Source organism: Rhinopithecus roxellana, chromosome 9 (assembly GCF_007565055.1).
Source record: "Rhinopithecus roxellana isolate Shanxi Qingling chromosome 9, ASM756505v1, whole genome shotgun sequence".
Classification (NCBI taxonomy): domain Eukaryota; kingdom Metazoa; phylum Chordata; class Mammalia; order Primates; family Cercopithecidae; genus Rhinopithecus; species Rhinopithecus roxellana.
In genome coordinates, this window is record NC_044557.1 from 131,352,149 (window position 1) to 131,371,141 (window position 18,993).

The window sequence follows — 18,993 nt, forward strand, 5'->3', positions numbered from 1 at the left end:
TGTGCAGTCTGGGTTGAGAACCAATGTGAGTGGCAACTGCCATTCATAGTTTCAAAGGGAAAATCTGTCTTGCGATTTTGCAGTGGCAGCATGTTACAGGGAAGAAAGTACTCAACGCGAAGTGAAGAGATGCAGGTTTTGGCTTTGGGTTTGTAGCTTAACTTTTCCGGACCTAAATTTCCTTATCAGAAAAATGATACCATTCAACTTCGAAGATTTCTAAGATTCCTTCAAACTTTGATATTTTCTGGTTCTAGGCCTGTGATTCTTAACCTCATTAAAAAATAGATTCCTTGGCCTCACTTCCAGACATTTTTAACCTGGTTGGTCTGGGGTATGCGGCAGCATTTTTCAAGTGCCACCCAGGTGAGTTTATTTTTTATTTTTCTGTTATTTTATTTTTTGTTTTTCTGAGACAGGGTCTCACTCAGTCACCCAGGCTGGGGTGCAGTGGCATGATCATGGCTCACTGCAGCCTCGACTTCCCAGGCTCAAGCAATCCTCCCACCTCAGCCTCCTGAGTAGCTGGTACTGCAGGCACACACCACCATGCCTGGCTATTTTGTTTGTGTGTGGAGACAGTGTCTCTGTAGGTTGCCTAGGTTGGTCTAGAACTCCTGGGCTCAGGGGGTTTAGAACTCCTGCCTCCCAAAGTGCTGGGATTATGGGAGTAAGCCATGAGCTACAGTGTCCAGCCCCAGGTGAGTTTAATGTGCCACCAGCATTGAGCATCACTGCTCTTTGTTCTCTGTGGAACAAACATGCTTTAAGACAGAGGTTGAGATTTGCCCATGAGTGTGCACATGTGTATGAGTGTGATTGTGTAGGGGGATGGGGAGTGTCTGTACATAAACATGCCTGGGGGTGTAATGCCCAGCTTAGAGAGTGGAGGGAATTCACACTCTGTCTCATATTAATTCAGGAACGTGGGAGTAATGGAAACACATATGTCCGTGTTGTCTTAATTAGTCCCTGCTGGTTGTTGTGTTCACATAGTCAAGAAGTGATGCCAAGTCTCTCGGATTCCAGCCCATTTTTATTCTTTTTAATTAATTAATTAATTAATTTTGAGATGCAGTTTCGCCCTTTTTGCCCAGGCTGGAGTGCAATGGTACAATCTCGACTCACTGCAACCTCTGCCTCCCGGGTTCAAGTGATTCCCCTGCCTCAGCCTCCCAGGTAGCTGGAATTACAGGTGCCCCACCACCCACACCTGGTTAATTTTGTATTTTTAGTAGAGACGGGGTTTCACTATGTTGGCCAGGCTGGTCTTGAACTCCTGACTTCAGGTGATCTGCCCGCCTCGGGCTCCCAAAGTGTTGGGATTATAGACGTGAGCCACCGCGCCCGGCCTCAGCCCATTTTAATTCTTATTGGCTTCATAGGAATGAAAACAGCAGGTAAGATGGCTTGGAATAATAACAACACCCAATACTCACACACTAGAGAAAATTAATCTCAGTCTCACTTGGTATAATATCACTTAATCCTCACAAGGGTGAGGTTAATTTTCTCCATTTTAGAGATAGAAAACCTGAGACTCAGGAGAAAGTAAGTGACCTGTTTGAGAAGACACAACTAGAAAGTGGTGGTGGCCAATATTCTAACCCCAACCTTTGGATCTCTTTCCTCTATTGACTTACCTCATGCACCCGCATTGACGCCACCAAACAACCTTTAGGTGACCTGGTACAAAGATGTGGTAGGAAGGGGGCATTCACTATCTCTGGGATTAAGAGTGAAGAGAATGGGGCTAGTCATGCTGATTTTCCGTTTGTACCCCATGGAGTGTCAAAACCTAAGACTGTGTTGCCTTGGAATGAAGGCCATTCAACTTGTTAATAGGAACAGAAGCAGGGCGCATGCCAGGAGGGACGTCAAGAGAGAGCAGATTCCAAGCAGGTCAGTTCTAGCATCTGCTGCCACCTTGAACCTGAACAATTCAGCATCATTATTCTGAATTTTCTTCTTCCCTTTTTTAAAGCCGGTGATACTGTCACCAAAAAAAGATAGTCTTCAAAGTAGCCAGAAAGAAAGAGCAAAAGGCCAAGATATAAAAAGTTGATAGAACACAGCAGAGCTGGCTGGGCATGGAGGATCACTCCTGTAATCCCAGCACTTTGGGAGGTCAAGGTGGGAGGATCGGTTGAGTCCAGGAGTTCCAGACCAGCCTGGGCAACATGGCAAAACTCCATCTCTAAAAAAGCACAAAAATTAGTTGAATATGGTGGTGTTTGCCTGTAGTCCTAGCTACTCAGGAGGCTGAGGTAGGAGGATCACCTGAGCCCAGGAGGGTGAGGCTGCAGTGAACCATGATCACGCCACTGCACTCCAGCCTGGGTGACAGAGTAAAACACTGTCTCAAACAAAACAAAACAACAACACACAACATAGCTATCAGATTTGACCCATAGATTGAATAACTGCTTTAAAGATTCAGGCTCAAAATTTTCTTGAAGTTCTTAGATTCCTAAGTGATGGTTTGAGGACCACCAGTAATCACAATCGTGGGTTAGAAGAGTGCTTCTCAAACTTTCAGGGAGCATCAGAGTCACCTGGAGGACTTGTTAACACACAGATTGCTCAGCTTCACCCCTAGAGGTTCTGATTCAGAAGGTCTGCAATAGCCAGAGAATTTGTACTTCTGACAGACTCTCAGGGATGCTGATCCTACTGGTTCGGGATTAGAGTAACAGTTCACTAGTACTGTGATACACTGAAGCTAGAGACAATCAGAAATACTCTCCAGGTCTTCACTTCTAAAGCTCACTCAGGCCCAAATGTAAAGAAATTCTATAGAAATAAATCATCATTGGGGCATAGTCTAATTCTTTGTTCCACAGATTCAGGCCTTTCTAAAAGAGACCATTGCTGATGTTCTCATAGATCCACATAATGGATCTAAATTCAGACTGATTCACAGAGAAATGAAACAGTGGAGGAAAATTCCAGATATGAAAGCATTTTATGGGGCCAAAACAAGTTCAGAAAAATATGAAAAAGCAAAATTAAGTTTTTAATATAGTTAGCATTCAGCTCATGAGTGAAAATCTTGTGCCAAAATACCATAATCTAGTTTACGCTACATTTGCCCTTTAGGACATATATTAAAATTTTAGGGCAAGCCATATGGAGAGGTTTGTAAAATTATACACTGAAAGGTAGGCAGTGTACCTTATTCCCAAAAGACTATAATGTTCACCTCTTAGAGCTAAAAGAGTAACAAGATCACCAATTTGCATGAAATGTATTTAACACTGAACATTTGCAACTCCTGAATAAAAGTAAATTAGTCTATTGAGGCTGGCTCATAAAAATCATCTTAGAGCTACAAAATAATTCTGAGGTTTTACTCATAATAACATTTGGAGCTTTCATAAGAAAGATTTGAAGACTTCAAATTAAAATATAATGAATAGGTCTAAGCTTTTCTCCACTAAACACTTGAAAATTAAGACGTACTAGAATGCAGTGAAGGCTTAGTTTTAGCCCTTCCTTCAACGGCTCTCCCTCCCTTTCCTCTTCTATTTCAAAGGGATCCTGTGTACAAGAAAGCCTGAGGAAATGCAGGGTATAAGGATCAAGTTGTTTACTATGAATGTCTATTCAACAAGTTAGATACCATAAAATAAGCGTATAATGAGTGAGGCCACTTTAATAATAACTTCGTTACCTACTCATTCCATGAGCCTGACGTCTTGAACTGGTGTTGGTGAATTGTGTGGATATCTAGAGGTCAGTTAAGTTAAAAAAAAAAAAGACTCACAGAAGATTTGAACTTCTCTTCACCTGGTTATTGTAACCTACCTCGGAAGGCAGCAAGTAAACTGAGTTTTTGAATCAGACAAATCCTGTTTGAATCCCAGTCGCCCATGTGTAAAATGGGGATGCCAATGTCCACCTCACTCAACAGATGTGAGGATTAAATTGAGTAAATGCTACAAAATCCTGCGTACCATGCCTGAGATAAGACAAATGCTCACTACGTGTTAGTATTTTTCGCTTTCCTCTGATTTTGCTCTAAGCTGCAATGATTTGGGCCAAAGTTCAGTTCCTCTCAGCATGACACAGCATTTTCTTTTAGCTATCATACATTTCAATCAAGAGCATTTAAAATCTTTGGTTTTAGACTGGTTTAAATTCATATGTACTTACTTTCTTTAAAAGCAGTGTTAATTCATCACACCATATTTCTTTTATTCTTACTGATAAAATAACTGGTATTCTGGGTAGCCCTGGGGTCTGTAGTAATATTTCTACTAATGAAGATTTATTCTAATGAAATATTTGATGCGAGAATCTTTGTGAGCAGAAGTAGGAACAATAAACAAACAGAATATAGTTTCTCTTCTCATTCCTCAAGCTTGGTCACAGGCTCTGTCCTCCACTGGGGGCAAGAGGACATCTGACTTTAGCCTAGGGTGAAGGCCCCATCGTGTCTCTTGCAGTGGTTCACTGCCCAGAGGCTCAGCATGTACCTGTGTTTTGACTAAGTAGCCTCTTGGCAACTCTTCAGTGACTAGTTAACAGGGACTGTAACAGGAATCATTTCCTCAGAGGAAACCAGTGTCTTTTGGCATAGAACTTTATCTGAGATAATGATCTTTTTTAACTGGAGGGAGCCCAAGTAGTAATGGGGAGGCCCAGCCCAAACCAGTTACGTAATTCTGTCCGTGGAGAGGTGTCTCAGTGAGCTTGCCCTCAAGACCACTAGGAAAAGCTTATTTATACACAAATGTACATTCTTTCATATGTGGACAACTTTCTAAATTAGAGATGGAGAAGCCCATGAGTGGTGGTAAAGAAAGCCTGTATCACTCACCTGCCCTGGTTGTTCACAGGCTGTCTGGTACCTGGCCTGCTGGCACAGTTCTTTGACCCGCTCATACTTGGGCAAGTGATTTGACTGTTGGATATTCTTGCTGGATTCTTCCTTCTTACGTAGAAATTTGCTTCGACAAAAAGGGAAAAGCTTCGTACGTGAGAAGTGATCTGAATTACGGTCCCTGAGTCCTGCCCTCTTTTTTTTTCTCTGTCACATGACTCCACATTCTTTAAACAGCAAGAAATAGATGTTAATCTCTGTCTACAGGAGTTCAACATTTGATGGGTCCTTTATGAAAATGACAAGCTGGGTAGGATGAAGATGAGAGGTCAGGAAAAGATTTATTCTTCCCAAAAGCATTAATTTCAAAATTTGGGCATACATGTTTTATTTTACATGCTCAAAGTTCCTTTTGTTAAAAAAATTATACAAATGTTTTCTCTTTCCACATTTATGTACAGAGAAAAACAAGGCAATGGGCATTAATGAATCAAAAGGGAGAAACCCAGAAGTGATGATGGAAATAATTACAATGGCATACATTTATCTATTTAAAACTAGGAAAGGCACGTAAGGAAAAGAAGTAGGAAGTAGAAAGAAAGGTGCTGGGTAAGCCTTGGAGGCAGCTTAGAGAAGAGCATGGGGAGGATGGTAGAGAAACTCAATCTACTGGATTGATTAGAAACCAGCACTGAGAAATGCAACAGTAAATCTATACCCATGATAAAGGCGTTGGTCCAATCTTATGAGAATTTATTCTTTTTAGGGGATGTGGAGTCATTATTCTCTTGTTGTTTTGGTACTTTAAAAGTTGATTTATCATAATTATACATATTTTGGGGGTATGTGTGATATATTGATGCCAGTCTACAATGGGTAATGATCAAATCAAGATAATTGAGATATTCATCATCTCATTTATCTTTTCTTTGTGTTGGGAACATTACAATTCTTTACTTGTAGTTATTTCAAAATATACCATAAATTATTGTTAATGATAATGTCCCAACTATACTATCAAATACTATAACTTCTATCTAACTGTATTTTTGTACCAGTTAACCAACTTGAGGGTTATTCTTTACAATTCTGATCCAGCAATAATTACTCTATTGGCCACCACAGGAGAAGCAGCAAATCATTCAATCTTGTGACTAGGCTTACAAAATCTGCATGCTTAGTAAACAAAAATAAGGAGAAAAAAAAATACCCAGCAGGGAGAGCTGCCCGCTAGGACTGGTTCCCAGAAGCACCCCAGGAACCAATAATTACCCTCTTTCCACTAGGAATGTATCACGCCAAATTTTGGCCTTCTTGTTTGTTCGAAACCTGAAAGCAAAATGATAATATTTACTGTTGGCATCTGGACGTTTTTCCAAATGGATCTGTGCTAACAGCTTATTTAAAGAAACACCTCTCAATTCCCACAGACCATGACTGCATCTCCATCAATATGCTATTCACAAGCAGCTGAGGAATGCTCAACTTGGGGTGATCCTTGTGGGCAAGGTATATTCTGCCTCCATGTCTTCAGCTGCTGGCTGGCTCTGGGCACCAGCTGGAGCTCAGTGTGTTTGGGGCTGGCTGAGAGGAGGAACAGTGACGCACCTGTTACCTGGCTTTTCTGGGTCCAGAAGTTTGAGGACAGACTTGCCGTCCACATCAGGAGGTGTGTCGAGCCCAGCAATATCCAGGATCGTGGGGGCCAAGTCAATGTTGAGAACGATCTGTGGGACTCTGTAAGGGGGCACACAGTGATGGCTGAGATCCAATGCCAGGGGAAGGTGGTACTTAGGGCTGCTTTTTCTACAACATTGACTCATTGGCCTTCAACTCTTCTCACCCTCCCATCTGGTCTCCTAGGCATGCGTGGTTGCATGGCAAGGGTGGGTGTGTGATCACAGCAATGGCACTGAGCAAGATTAACTGACTCTTGCCAAGGTCAGGCTGGGGAGATGCCTGCACCCCTGTGCTCTGACCACATCGCCAGGCAAGATGCAGCCTGATAGATGGTTTTTGCAGCAAGCATACTTTTGTTTAAAATCCAATAGTCCATAACTCTCCAGTTGAACAAGGGCCTTAAAATCAATATTTTTAAACAGGATGCACAGTTTTTACAGTTGAATTCAATCTATGCTACCTAGTCCTTAAAACGTAAAGCCTTCTAGATATCGGTCTGACAATTCCCAGGGTGTTTCTAATAATCTTAGGAGACATAATAACATTCTTCAAAGAAACCCTTCTTACTTCAGTTGCCCTCTCTCCAGGATGTAGTGGGATGTGGCAGCACATGAGGTACATGGGGGAGATTCAGAACATCTGGGCTCTGGGCCCCACTGCCAGCACTTCCAGAATCAGGGATCTGAGATGGGCACTGACACTGTCTGCCTAGCTTCACTGTTACATCAGGGGTCCAGGCTAGATGACTTTTAAGGGCCACTCCAGCTTCTGGATTCTACTTCCACTTTTTCTTTTAGTCTTTCCATAATTCTTCCATGGATGCAATCCCATTTTATTCAAAACATTCTGAGATGATTGGCAAGGCCATTTTATGATGGGAAAACAGAGATGCAAAGAGATGCAGTGACCTGCCTACAGTGACAGAAATAGCAGCCTAGTCCTTCAGCTCTTTTTCCTCTAAAAGAAAAGCCAGCTTTTAAAAATTTATCTTTTAAAAACATTTCTTTCGGAAAAAATTTTAAAAGTTAAACACTAAAAGGATGGCATCAGCTTTTTTTTTTTTTAAATGACAGCGCATCTCTGATTCAAAGAAGGATGATGTCCCAGAAGATCACATCCTGTCTGTGCACACAGACCAAAAAGACATGGATTCCAGTCAATTTGAGAGAATTAGTCATTGATACAGTTATTTTTCCTTTCTCTTTAAGTAGTATACTTCAGCTAATTTAAGATGTGGCAGGGGGGAAAAGGTTTTCATCTTCTAAATTAACCAACCTACACACATCCTTTTTTGTTTGTGATGAAAGGAAACCGGATACTGAGACTGGTAATTGAATTATCTTAGACACACATGAGGTACGACAGTTGAATGTTGCAAACAGAGAAATACGTACATTGATCCCGGTTCTACACTTGGACCACGAATAAAAAAAGGCACACGAATATCAAAGTCATATGGCATGGATTTCCCCTTGACCAGTCCAAACTGTCCAATGTGGTAACCATGGTCGGCGGTGTAAATGATGTAAGTGTTCTCCAGCTCCCCTGTCTCCACGAGCATGTTATACAGCTGAAATACAGCACAGGAACAAGTCAGAATCAATTGCGCTGGTGTAAGATGATGCTCAATAATGTTGCCATGATTGCCCCCAAATCTTTTTCCTGTTATTTTTAAAAGGCAAGAGTTGCTTTAATAACATTATGTATATTTTCTATTTGCTTACAATCTGGGAGGGAAAAGGTCCAATGGTAAAGTTGAAACGTAACTTTTTGGAATCTAGCACATTCTACTTACAGGTTTTTTGTTTGCTTGTTTGGTAAAACAAAAACAAAAACACCCCACACAACAACCTCTACCATCAAACTTTATAGGCTGTATTTTGAAAACCCATTGTTAAAGTTATCATCACATATCTAATTACCAAGGGTTAAAAACAGGCTGCTTCTGAGCCTGATCCAGTTAAATCCAGCCTGAGGCACATCTTGTTTGGCTTATACTATGTTTCAAAGTTCAGAAAATTTCAAATAAAATTTTTTGTGTTTCTGGCTTCTTTAAAAAAGTCAGAAGACCTGCTGACACTTGATCCACATTTCGACATGGCAAAATTTAGCTGGAGCTGAGTAATTGCTGTTGCTTTAGATGGGGCCCTTAACTCCAAGTTCAAGTTCACCACAAGCTCCATCATTCTTCATTGTCTTTGAGAATGTGGCCCTTGATCTCTGCTGATTTGATTTTTCTCTCCTATTTTTTACTGGCTCCATAGGAAACCAACTCTGGAGAGGTAGATGGAATGAGGACAAGATAGGGGAGGGATGATTAAACCACTAAACACATACTCTCTTTCTTTCTTTCTCTCTCAACATGATGCTGGAAAATGAAGGGGAAAAAACCAAACAGGATTGGCAAGAATGAGTCTACACCAAGGAAGCTGGGCCAAAAACTATCACTGAGGTAGGTTCACGTGCTTACCCTCTCCACAGAATCATCCACTGACATCAAAGTCTGGAGCCTTTTGCGCTGTAGAATGTTCGTAAATTCCATGTGGATGGGCAGCATTGGTCCTGTGTACTGCATAATCCAGTGTTTATCCATATTTGGTGCATAGTTATAACTAGGAGTTCTGCAAATATCCAGAAAGGAATCTTACTATATATTTCTTACTTAGTCTTTCAGGAATATATCTCGAGGTTGTGAAATAATCATTATGGAGAGATAATTGAGACACTGCTAAAACATCTTCCTCTTCAAACTATCTTCTGTTTGCATGTATAAGAAGATGAAGTCTTCACCACCCCAAACAGCAAATATCCTCTGAAGGATATATATTCAAACATATAAAACCGTGACTGGCAGCTGAACATGTAATTAGAAGTTAATTTGGGTTCACTGAATAAAATGTGTAAGAAACATATCAAGATGATGATGGTTATGTTACAAATCTGCAGATAAAATCTCAGTAAGGTACAAGGGAATATTCTCATGTGATGTTAACTCATAAAAATTTTATCGCTAACGAGGCTATTAAATGTAGTCACAAATATGTTATGCGGAATGATGAATCATCATTTCAACACATTTTTTCTCTTGAATACTTGAGAAGAGTATTTTATTGATTACTTACTTATCTATTCTTTATGAGTTTTGTATATAGATACCATTACTTTAATTGGACTTGTGGGAATGATAACCAAGTCTACTTCTGCAATATACATGTTTACCAATAAAGCTATTCATTTAATAAACAAATCAATATAGGTGCAGGGAATAATTTCTGTAAGCCACAAGGAAATGGTCCTATTGTTCCAGAATAGGTTAGTTCGAGTCTGTATTTAATCTACCGCAGAGCTCCACGTGGTATCCCATGTCTTCCGCTCGGTACTGAAAAAAATATGTCACCTTCTCTTGATGTCTCACCCAACTCCCTCCACCATTAGATGCTGCCACCTATGCTCTGGCATGGGCACACAACATATCTATGCTATGGCAATTCTCACCCCGAGAATTATCTGTTTATATTTGAACTCTTTAACGGACTATAATCCATTTGAATCTTCTTCTTCAATGTTATTAAGCACATAGAGGTTAATATTAAAAACTGAGTGAGAAATTAACATTTGTTGGGTATTGTGCAAACCGTTTTATACACATTAACTCACCTAATTGTCTCAGCTGTTTTGTAAAATAGGTTTATTATTCCCCTTCTACAGCTGAGAAAATCAAGGCTTGGCAAAGTTAAGGAACTCCTCCAAATTAACAACATTAGTAAGTGGTAGAAACAGAACTGAATTCCAAAGCCCATTTGCTTTAACAAAATGAATGAGAAGGGAAGAGAGGGGTGCTTCCTACATCTGAGATTGCTTTTAATATGAACCACAACTTTACAAACAGGCAGCCTCACAGAATGAGCAACAGTTTATGTGACCGAGAAATCTGATTCCCGGTCTCTGTCTGAGGAGGATCCCATCAGTGAAATGTTGTGGATAATGACAGCTGAATGTGATCCCATGCCATTATTTGTATTATAAAACTAGGGAACGAATAAGTCACTGGGAGCTTACTGATTTCAGGAGTCTTGACCGAGCCCTCCCCTGGTTCTGTGGTGGTGTGGGTTTCCCATGGGGAAAGCCTGGAGTTTCTGAGATTCATGGTGATACGCTGGGACACTGCCTTGCACACTGGGTCATATAAACGCTACCTGCTATTATACATGCTCTTCTGCCGGTGGATTTGCAGAACCTCTCTTTTGATAGTAGAAAATGCTGGTTTGGGTTCCCTGGCCTTCTTGGTTGACAAAGTTACCCTGGTGACCAGGATGGGTGCTGGTTACCCAGTAGAAGCATAGCAGCACAAATAATATAACATTGAGCTCAGAAGACACTGTCTCTAAAAGTGTCTCAGTTATGCTCAGAAGTGTAAGTAACTCATGTTTAAAGAAAGAGACAAGATTTAGAGTGGAAAAGAGGGTGTGGCTCAAATGTGCTCATCTGTAAATGGGTTAATAGCACTTTTCTTAAACAACTGTTTTGGGCCAGGCGTGGTGGCTCATGCCTGTAATCCCAGCATTTTGGAAGGCCCAGGCGGGTGAATCACCTGAGGTCAGGAGTTCAAGATTAGCCTGACCAACATGGCTAAACCCCGTCTCTACTAAAAATACAAAAATTAGCCAGGCATGGTGGCAGGCGCCTGTAATCCCAGCTACTCAGGAGGCTGAGTCAGGAGAATCTCTTGAACCGGAGAGGTGGAGAGTGCAGTGAGCCCAGATCGTGCCATTACACTCCAGCCTGGGTGACAGAGGGAGACTCTATCTCAAAAAACCACCACCACCAACGACAAAAAACAAAAAACAAAACCCAAAGCTGTTTTGAGGAACAACTACCATATATACATAGCACTTAAAACGCCTAGAACAGAGGCACATGAATTTCCTCCATGAGCCAATAAACAAGCAACTCCCACGTAATTATCTGGGTTGGAAAAAATCCGTAGTATTCCAAAACAAACTCTTCAGGTATGACCTGTCATTCTTAAGATAAACTTTCAATATAAACTTTCTCCTGCCTACCAAAATAAATGATTCATGAACCAAATGGTCCCATTTTTTTTTTTTTTTTTTTTGGCCTGAAAGAGTTCTTCATATCTAAAAGTAAACCACAGTCATAAGGGAAGTGGGGAGGGACTTAAGCCCATGTCTCTTATTCTTCATGCAGCATGTTGCGTTACAAACAGGATTAGATTAAGAGGTTGAGGAGGAGGAGACAGGGGCTTCCAAATTCCCTCAAAAAGGGTTTTTCGCCCATGGGGGTAGTTTGAGGTCAGAGAAATATAGAAAGTTGGTCGTGAAAGGCCCCTAACCATTTACTGATACGTGCCCTGAAAAAGAATACAGCTATAACAGATTACACAGGGTTTCTTTATAATACCTAAACATCCTCTACTTATTGCCTTTGATGTTGGGTTGGGTTAATTTAAAAATAAATCTAGTTGACTTTTTTAAAACCACAAAACCTCAACACAAATAAAAATTACAATAGGGAACTGAAACGCAGGCTCACAGTGGGCAAATTATATCTTCCACCAGTTACCTTGATGTGCTTGGCATAGCTCCACCCCACTTGGAGGAACAGGGAAGCTTGCAGCAAATTACAAGCCTCAAATTGGACTCCCGGATTTACAGAATGACATATGTTAAATCTGGCTTATATTAAAAGGGAAAGTTCAAGGACTGATGTCAAAGCTGTCCTCCCCTGCCCGCCCCCTTATTTTTCTTAATTTCTCGATATGGGAGATGACCCCCAGTTCTGGGGATGAGGTCCCAGGTGGGATCTCAGCAGGCAGCAGGGACAGAGTGTACACGTGCCTTTTAAAGGAAGACAGACTGCCACTGCTTCCCACAGAACAGCAGCTGTTCAGGGACCTGCAGGTGGAAGGTCGGGGGGGTCACTGGAATTGACAATGTTGTTGAAAAGTGATCTTTTGCCAAAGGCCTGTGGTTGCCCCCTGCTGAGGTCTGCCAAATTCCTCGAAGATGCGGCCTTCTGTTCCCCAGTGATAATTAAAGCTTGCTTCCCTAACTAAGGATTGCCTTCAAATTATTCAAACAGGGTCTGGAGCTGTCAGCTGGAACACAAGCCACTGAAAAAAGCAGGTAACTGTTTTTGGGAGAAATGGAAAACCACATATTGAGTTATTCCAGAATGTTTTGGAATTAGACTCAAATATTCATCCTAGCTCTGTTCCTTAATAGTATGTGATCCTGGACAACTTTTTGTCTAAATCTCAGTTTCCTCATGTATATAATGGGGATAACAACTTTAAAGAGTTCTTGTGAGGGTTAGGAGATTTCTGTGACTCTAGAGAGCAAATTCTGGGACCATATCACACCCATTCTCATAGGTAGCTGGAAAAGAGCTTATCCCTTAATAGCTCATTTGATTGTTGCAGCAACTGTGAGGACTCAGCAGGGCACATTAGTCCCATGTTATAAATGAGGAAGTAAAGTACACAGAGGTGGCTCAGAAATAATGCACCGGGATAGCTCTCCATCAGTGCCCCTCCTGCAACACCATACGGGCCACAGTCTTGAACCAGAAGCCCCACAAAGTGCCTCAAAAATCTCACTCATTAAAAGGAAAATTGATATATCCATTTCTTCCTATCAAAAGTAAGTCCTAAAATCCCAGTCTTCATCCTGATTTAAAATACCACCTGTTTCTGCGTTCCCATCAGGTATATTCCCATCAGTTGCTGGGTCTACTTTTGTTGCAAATACAGAATAAAGCCTGGCTCTTCTAGGCACACTGGCTGCATCCATGAAAAGGTAGATAACACAATACTGGTTATTTGCTTTAAAACTGAGAGGACTAAAGACCAGACTATCATTTTCAAATTTCCACTGCTTTCTTAAAAAAAAATTCTATGTTGGAGGTAGAGTCACACATGCCTAACGTGGGAAGACCTTTCTGTTGCCTGTTAGATAAGGGCTTCACCCAGTACTGCACACTCCAGACCTTATCCCCCCAAGAAAACATCCCTGTAATCCTCCATAGACTATTCCCCTACATAAAAGTTTAACTTTTCCCAGCAAGGCCTCCCTGCATATTGTCTTCCTGTAGTCACTGCTCGTTTGGATTTATTGCTCAGTATGCTGGATCATGGATACTTGAGTCCACTGTACTTGTAAGCTCAACCTTCACCATCATGCCAATTCTCCTGGCTGTTTGATTTTCTTTCTGGTATTGCTTATTGACATGACAGAAATAAGAATTCTGAAAATCAATAATGTTACCTTTTTTTTTTGACAGGTGAGTATTTTAGGAGAATTATTCTTGCCAGCAAAGAAAGAGTTTCAAGAGATGCATGTTTTTTATATTAAATCTACAACTGGGGAATGGCAAAGAACTTAGGAGTTCATTTTTAATGCTGATGGCCTTTGGTGTCACTCCAGTGAAAATGAATATATTTCTAGTGTTTTGTATCTGAACATGTGTTTTCTTCATTTATTTAGTCTCAAACAAACAAACAAAAAGCCCTAATGATCTAACCTTTAAAGGTCACTGGTAGCAGAACCGTCATTCTCTGAGAAATGAAATAAGACTTCAATTCCCAGAATAAGCCAGTGATACAGATGTAAGGCACACATTCAAAGCATTAAATTGGAAATTCTATACTTAATCTCTCAAGCTGCACCATCTCAGTTTTCACTAAAACTGAACTTACTTAATTGACTTTGTGGAGATATTCCCCACCTGAGTTCAAATATCTGTAGATATGTAACATTTGAATATATGCAGGATAATACCAAATGATCTTTCTTAGAGGTATATAAGAAAAATAATTCAGAGTCTTTTAATGAAGCTATAAATATCAGTAAGAATTGTGCAGATGTATGGAATTGTTTATAGGAATTGTGCAGATGTATGGAATTGTTTATAGCTCTAATCTGAATTGTGACTGTGATGTGAACTGAGTAAGTCTGGTGGAGTGAGAAGATCACCTGGGGCCAAGAGAATTGAGTTTCAGCTCTAGTTTTGTCCCTAAATACTCATGTGACCTTCACAAAACCATCTGGGCCTTCATTTAAAAAACATAGACTTTGGGTCTTTGTTTTTTAATCTAAAAAACTGTGGAATTATATTATCTCTGGGTATCTTTTAAATTCATGAAACCGACTGTTTAAATATTTTGATACTATTTTAAAAATGTTTTCATGTCAGCTATTTGGTGAGGTGAACATGTTTGTTCATTTGCTAAGCAACAATGAATTGTGCAACTACTTTGTCCGAAGGCATGTTCACCAGGCACTGGGAGGTAAAGAGATGAAGCCTTTTTGTCCCTGTCTTCAGAACAAAGCTACCTGCAAAATTCCAGGGCATCATTCACCTGATATGTTATTTGAATGCCACCTGGAGTTGTGCAACTCGACTTCAGGGATCTCAGTAAACAAGCAACACCAACGCTGACAGTATAATTAGTAAATGATTCACCCAGAGAAGAACGAGCTAGAAACAGAGAAAAGGGAGCAATGAGGTCTGCCCAAATCACATTTTTTTTTTTTGTAGAATTTAAACTTTCCTCGTCTTCAAAAGCACGTCCTTTCATGTATTTGTGGAAAGAGGTATGAATGTGCAAATTCTTTTAAGGCAAGACATTTCTTTCCAGCTTTAGATAACAAAGGTGTTTCAAAACCTTTGTCCTGTGGCTTACACAGAGGGAGTTTTCCCTTTGACATCTATACATCTATGTTTATTCAAAAGCTCTATCTTCACAACAACTCTTGCAAATTAGTGCACACGGACTGTTCTACCAAGAGTTTAGATTTCACTTGAACTTGTGTATTTGTGTGTGTGTGTATATGCACACACACACAGTCACACACATTTACAGGTATGGGAAGAAAGAACTGTTAAATTGGAATAACAGGCCAGGTGTGCTGGCTCATGCCTGTAATCCCAGCACTTTGGGAGGCCGAGGTGGGCGGATCACCTGAGGTCGAGAGTTCAAGACCAGCCTGACCAACATGGAGAAAACCCGTTTCTATTAAAAATACAAAATTAGCCGAGCGTGGTGGTGCATGCCTGTAATTCCAGCTCCTCAGGAGGCTGAGGCAGGAGAATGGTTTGAACCCAGGAGGCAGAGGTTGTGGTGAGCCGAGATCGTGCCATTGCACTCCAGCCTAGGCAACAAGAGTGAAACTCCATCTCAAAAAAAAAAAAAAAAAAAAAAAAAAAATTGGAATAACAACAACAACAAATTTTCAAAGTTGACAGGGGCATAGTTCATAGAAGGGTGATAAGGAGGTCCCTTAGTTTCCTATAGAATCACCAGGGAGATAAGTGGCATCTCCTTGCCTGTCACAGCTTTTGTCCACAGGTGTGTATCATGACATCACTGAGGCTAGGAGAGAGAAGTACATTAAAGCAGGGGTGAAAGAATCGCATCCCTATGGAGATTCTGGGGAAGTAAGTTACTGAAAAGTATAGTAGAGTCTTAGCCAGAGTGCAGGGCTTTCTAATAATAGGATTATTATGTGTGTTATTATGATGGAGGCTTCCTCAGATTTCTCAGCAGCCATGAGTAGCTGAGTTACTGTTTATGTAGTCTGATTAAACTATTTTCCCTGTCAACAAGTGGTCGATAATCCCCTTTCACTCTTCCTTGGTAAGCATAAGCTCTACCATCAATTTGTAAAGCTAACAGGCCAATAGCGAACTGGCTTCCTCTCTTTGTTGGGAAAAGCAAACACCTTGGAAAGATGATACATTTGCCCCAGTTCTGAGAGGATCAGGTAGTTATAACCCGATGCCAGACGAAAGCGATCCGGATGATGCCTGACCACCAAGGAAGAAGACCAAAAGGAAAGTGTTCACGTTACTTGCATCCCTGCAACTGGGGAGAACCTACAGTTTCTTGCGCAGTGTTCACAAGGCCTGCCAAATATTTCCACAAAGTACTTAACTTCTTGCATCCCTTTGCCTGAATGTGTTGCTAATGTTTTCGCTAAGGAAGCTGGTCATTGAGTGGCTCCATGCACTACCATCGGCAGCTTGTCTTCAATTTGTCTCACTCCTTTTGTCTGAAGACTGAACTCTGAACCTGTGCACATGCTCACTCCTTCCAGCCCCTTCCTCCAGCAGCAACCAGGGAGACCTTTACAGCAAAGATGCCAGGAATTCAAGGCTTTCAGGGTATGCAGGAGATCACAATCTAGGTGCATAAAACCCAAGGATTAGCAGCAAAGAGAAGCTGAATCCCTCAACCAACCACATGAATTTTCATTTCCTGTGGCTAAGGGAGTTCTCCAAACTGGCACTTACCCATAGCACATACTTGCACCTGGAAAAGACAACACAGTCCAGATTGGTCCTTATCCTGTCTATTGCATTGGAATGGGCAGGTGTGAGAGGCTCATCACAATGTGAGTCTTAGCTTGTCTAGAGGTATGTCATGTCACAATGGACAAGCATCAAGTTGTCATTTCTCTCACTGCTTCCCCTAAACCTTAAGTTGAACCATATGGAATTGCCCTTTTGTAGGTGAAGAATGACAGAATGTTGGTAGTTTCTTAATAGAAAGCATCAATAAGAATTGGCACTTATGAAGTGGCTTCTATGTCCCAGGCTCTATGTGGGGACTTTACCTACGTTGCCTCTCTTAATTTCTCTTCATGACATCACATCGAGGTGCTAGTATTATCTCCATTTTACAGATGAGACAGTGGAGGTTTCCAGAGATTAAAGAAAGCACCCATAGACTTAGTGAGAGCAGCTGAGACAGGAAGCCAGGGTTGTTAGCCTCTAAGGCCACACTCTGCCCTGTGTAGATTTTACTTTACAGAATCACTAAATAAGGGCAATAGATGGTTCATTTGAACTGAAAAGGAACTACTGGATCTATTTGCACGTGGAAATGTCTGAGCCACCTCCTATTTTGTTACTACCCAACCTCCAGTGACTCTCTGCTTGCAGTTACATACAAACTCACTGACATCCTCAATATTCTGCAACAGTTTCCCTTTGCAGCATTGTTTCTTAGTGCTGCTTTCTTTGTAGCCCATTCTCCAGTTTCTAGGACACATCTTAGATTGCATCCCTTACACAGTGACCGCATGTCCTTGCCATATTCTCTTCCTGAAACCCAATCTCTATACAATCATCTGCAGAAATTTTACCCATCCTTGAGGCCCACTTTGAAAGCCTTGGTCCATGAAGTTTTCCTGGTTTCCCTTGAAGATATGAATGCTTCTCCCTCCCCACTCCGCAGCCCTGCCAATGTCTGCTCTGTGCTTGTCACTTCCAGTCCTATTGGTGATATCGCCATTGGGACACTTGCCCATCTTGCCCCTAGAGCAGAGGTTGGGGCAAAGTCACTTTATCAAGGCTAAGATAGTATTTCCAGGCTGTATGGTATCCGACACAACTACTCAACTTGGTTGTTGTATTGTGAAAGCAGCCACAGACAATATATAAATGAACGAGCCTGACTGTGTGCCAATAACATTTTATTAACAAAAACTGGTGGCAAGCTAGGTTTGGACTGTGGGTACCAGTGTGCCAACCCCTGTCTTAGCTTATCAGTCCTTAAATGTCAGCAACTATGTCTTCCTCATGCTTATCTGTATCCCTGCTGGACTGCATAGTGTCACATATGGCACTGATGAATATTTGTGGAATGAAATAGAATTTTTAATTACTGGAATCAGAGATGCTTTTCAAAAAGCTATTGCTGAGGCCCTGAGAACTCTGCAGATCCCTCCCCTCATGCAATATTGAATCCATGCAACTGAGCTCTCAGAACCTCTTGACCTGAGGCTGATTTTCCTGCAGGCTTAGGACCTTGCCTCAAAGCTTCAAAGGCAGGTTGACTTTTAAGGAGCCATAAAGCACTCTGTTTTGTCAACCCCTTCTCCTCCAGCTTAGGGGAACATCTGTAAAGTTTACAGTTATAGGAAGTCACCTTAGGCTGGGTTTCTGCTAATGCAATAAAGAAAGGTAAAGTGATTTCTGATTCAACAGAAATGGGAACAGAGGGGTTCGGGGGTGTTGAAAAAGCCCACAGGACTTTTTCCTTTCATTGAGTCAGTGGGCTACTAAATTTGTAAGTGAGCTATAATGGAGAGCCACTTGCCACACATGGGCTTCATTCATGAATTTAGTTGCAGAGTTATATATAGCGGAAGATCTTCAGAAGCTTAAATATCCACCCATGGAGTAGACTCCAAAACATAACGGCTTATCCCAGCTATATTCCCAGGTGCTGGGGCAACCTTCACGATTTGTTGATGATATTTTGTGCATTAAAACACTTCCATGTGGCTAACACGGTGAAACCCCGTCTCTACTAAAAATACAAAAAATTAGCCAGGCGTGGTGGCGTGTGCCTGTAGTCCCAGTTACATGGGAGGCTGAGGCAGGAGAATGGCGTGAATCTGGGAGGCAGAGCTTGCAGTGAGCCGAGATCGCGCCACTGAACTCCAGCCTGGGCGACAGAG

At 41.3% G+C, this 18,993-nt stretch overlaps 1 protein-coding gene across 5 annotated transcripts in view; it reads right to left on the reverse strand.

The window, feature by feature from the left end:
• The window catches only part of SULF1 (sulfatase 1), a 193,767-nt gene that overhangs the window by 49,252 nt on the left and 125,522 nt on the right, over positions 1–18,993 (reverse strand). For all 5 annotated transcript variants that reach the window (XM_030937961.1, XM_010375044.2, XM_030937962.1 and 2 more), the window contains 5 exons: positions 8,976–9,126; positions 7,900–8,075; positions 6,434–6,562; positions 6,098–6,154; positions 4,823–4,952 (listed from right to left, as the gene is read on the reverse strand). In XM_030937961.1, coding sequence (XP_030793821.1) covers positions 4,823–4,952; positions 6,098–6,154; positions 6,434–6,562; positions 7,900–8,075; positions 8,976–9,126 — 643 coding nt within the window. The remainder of the gene's footprint in view (positions 1–4,822; positions 4,953–6,097; positions 6,155–6,433; positions 6,563–7,899; positions 8,076–8,975; positions 9,127–18,993) is intronic.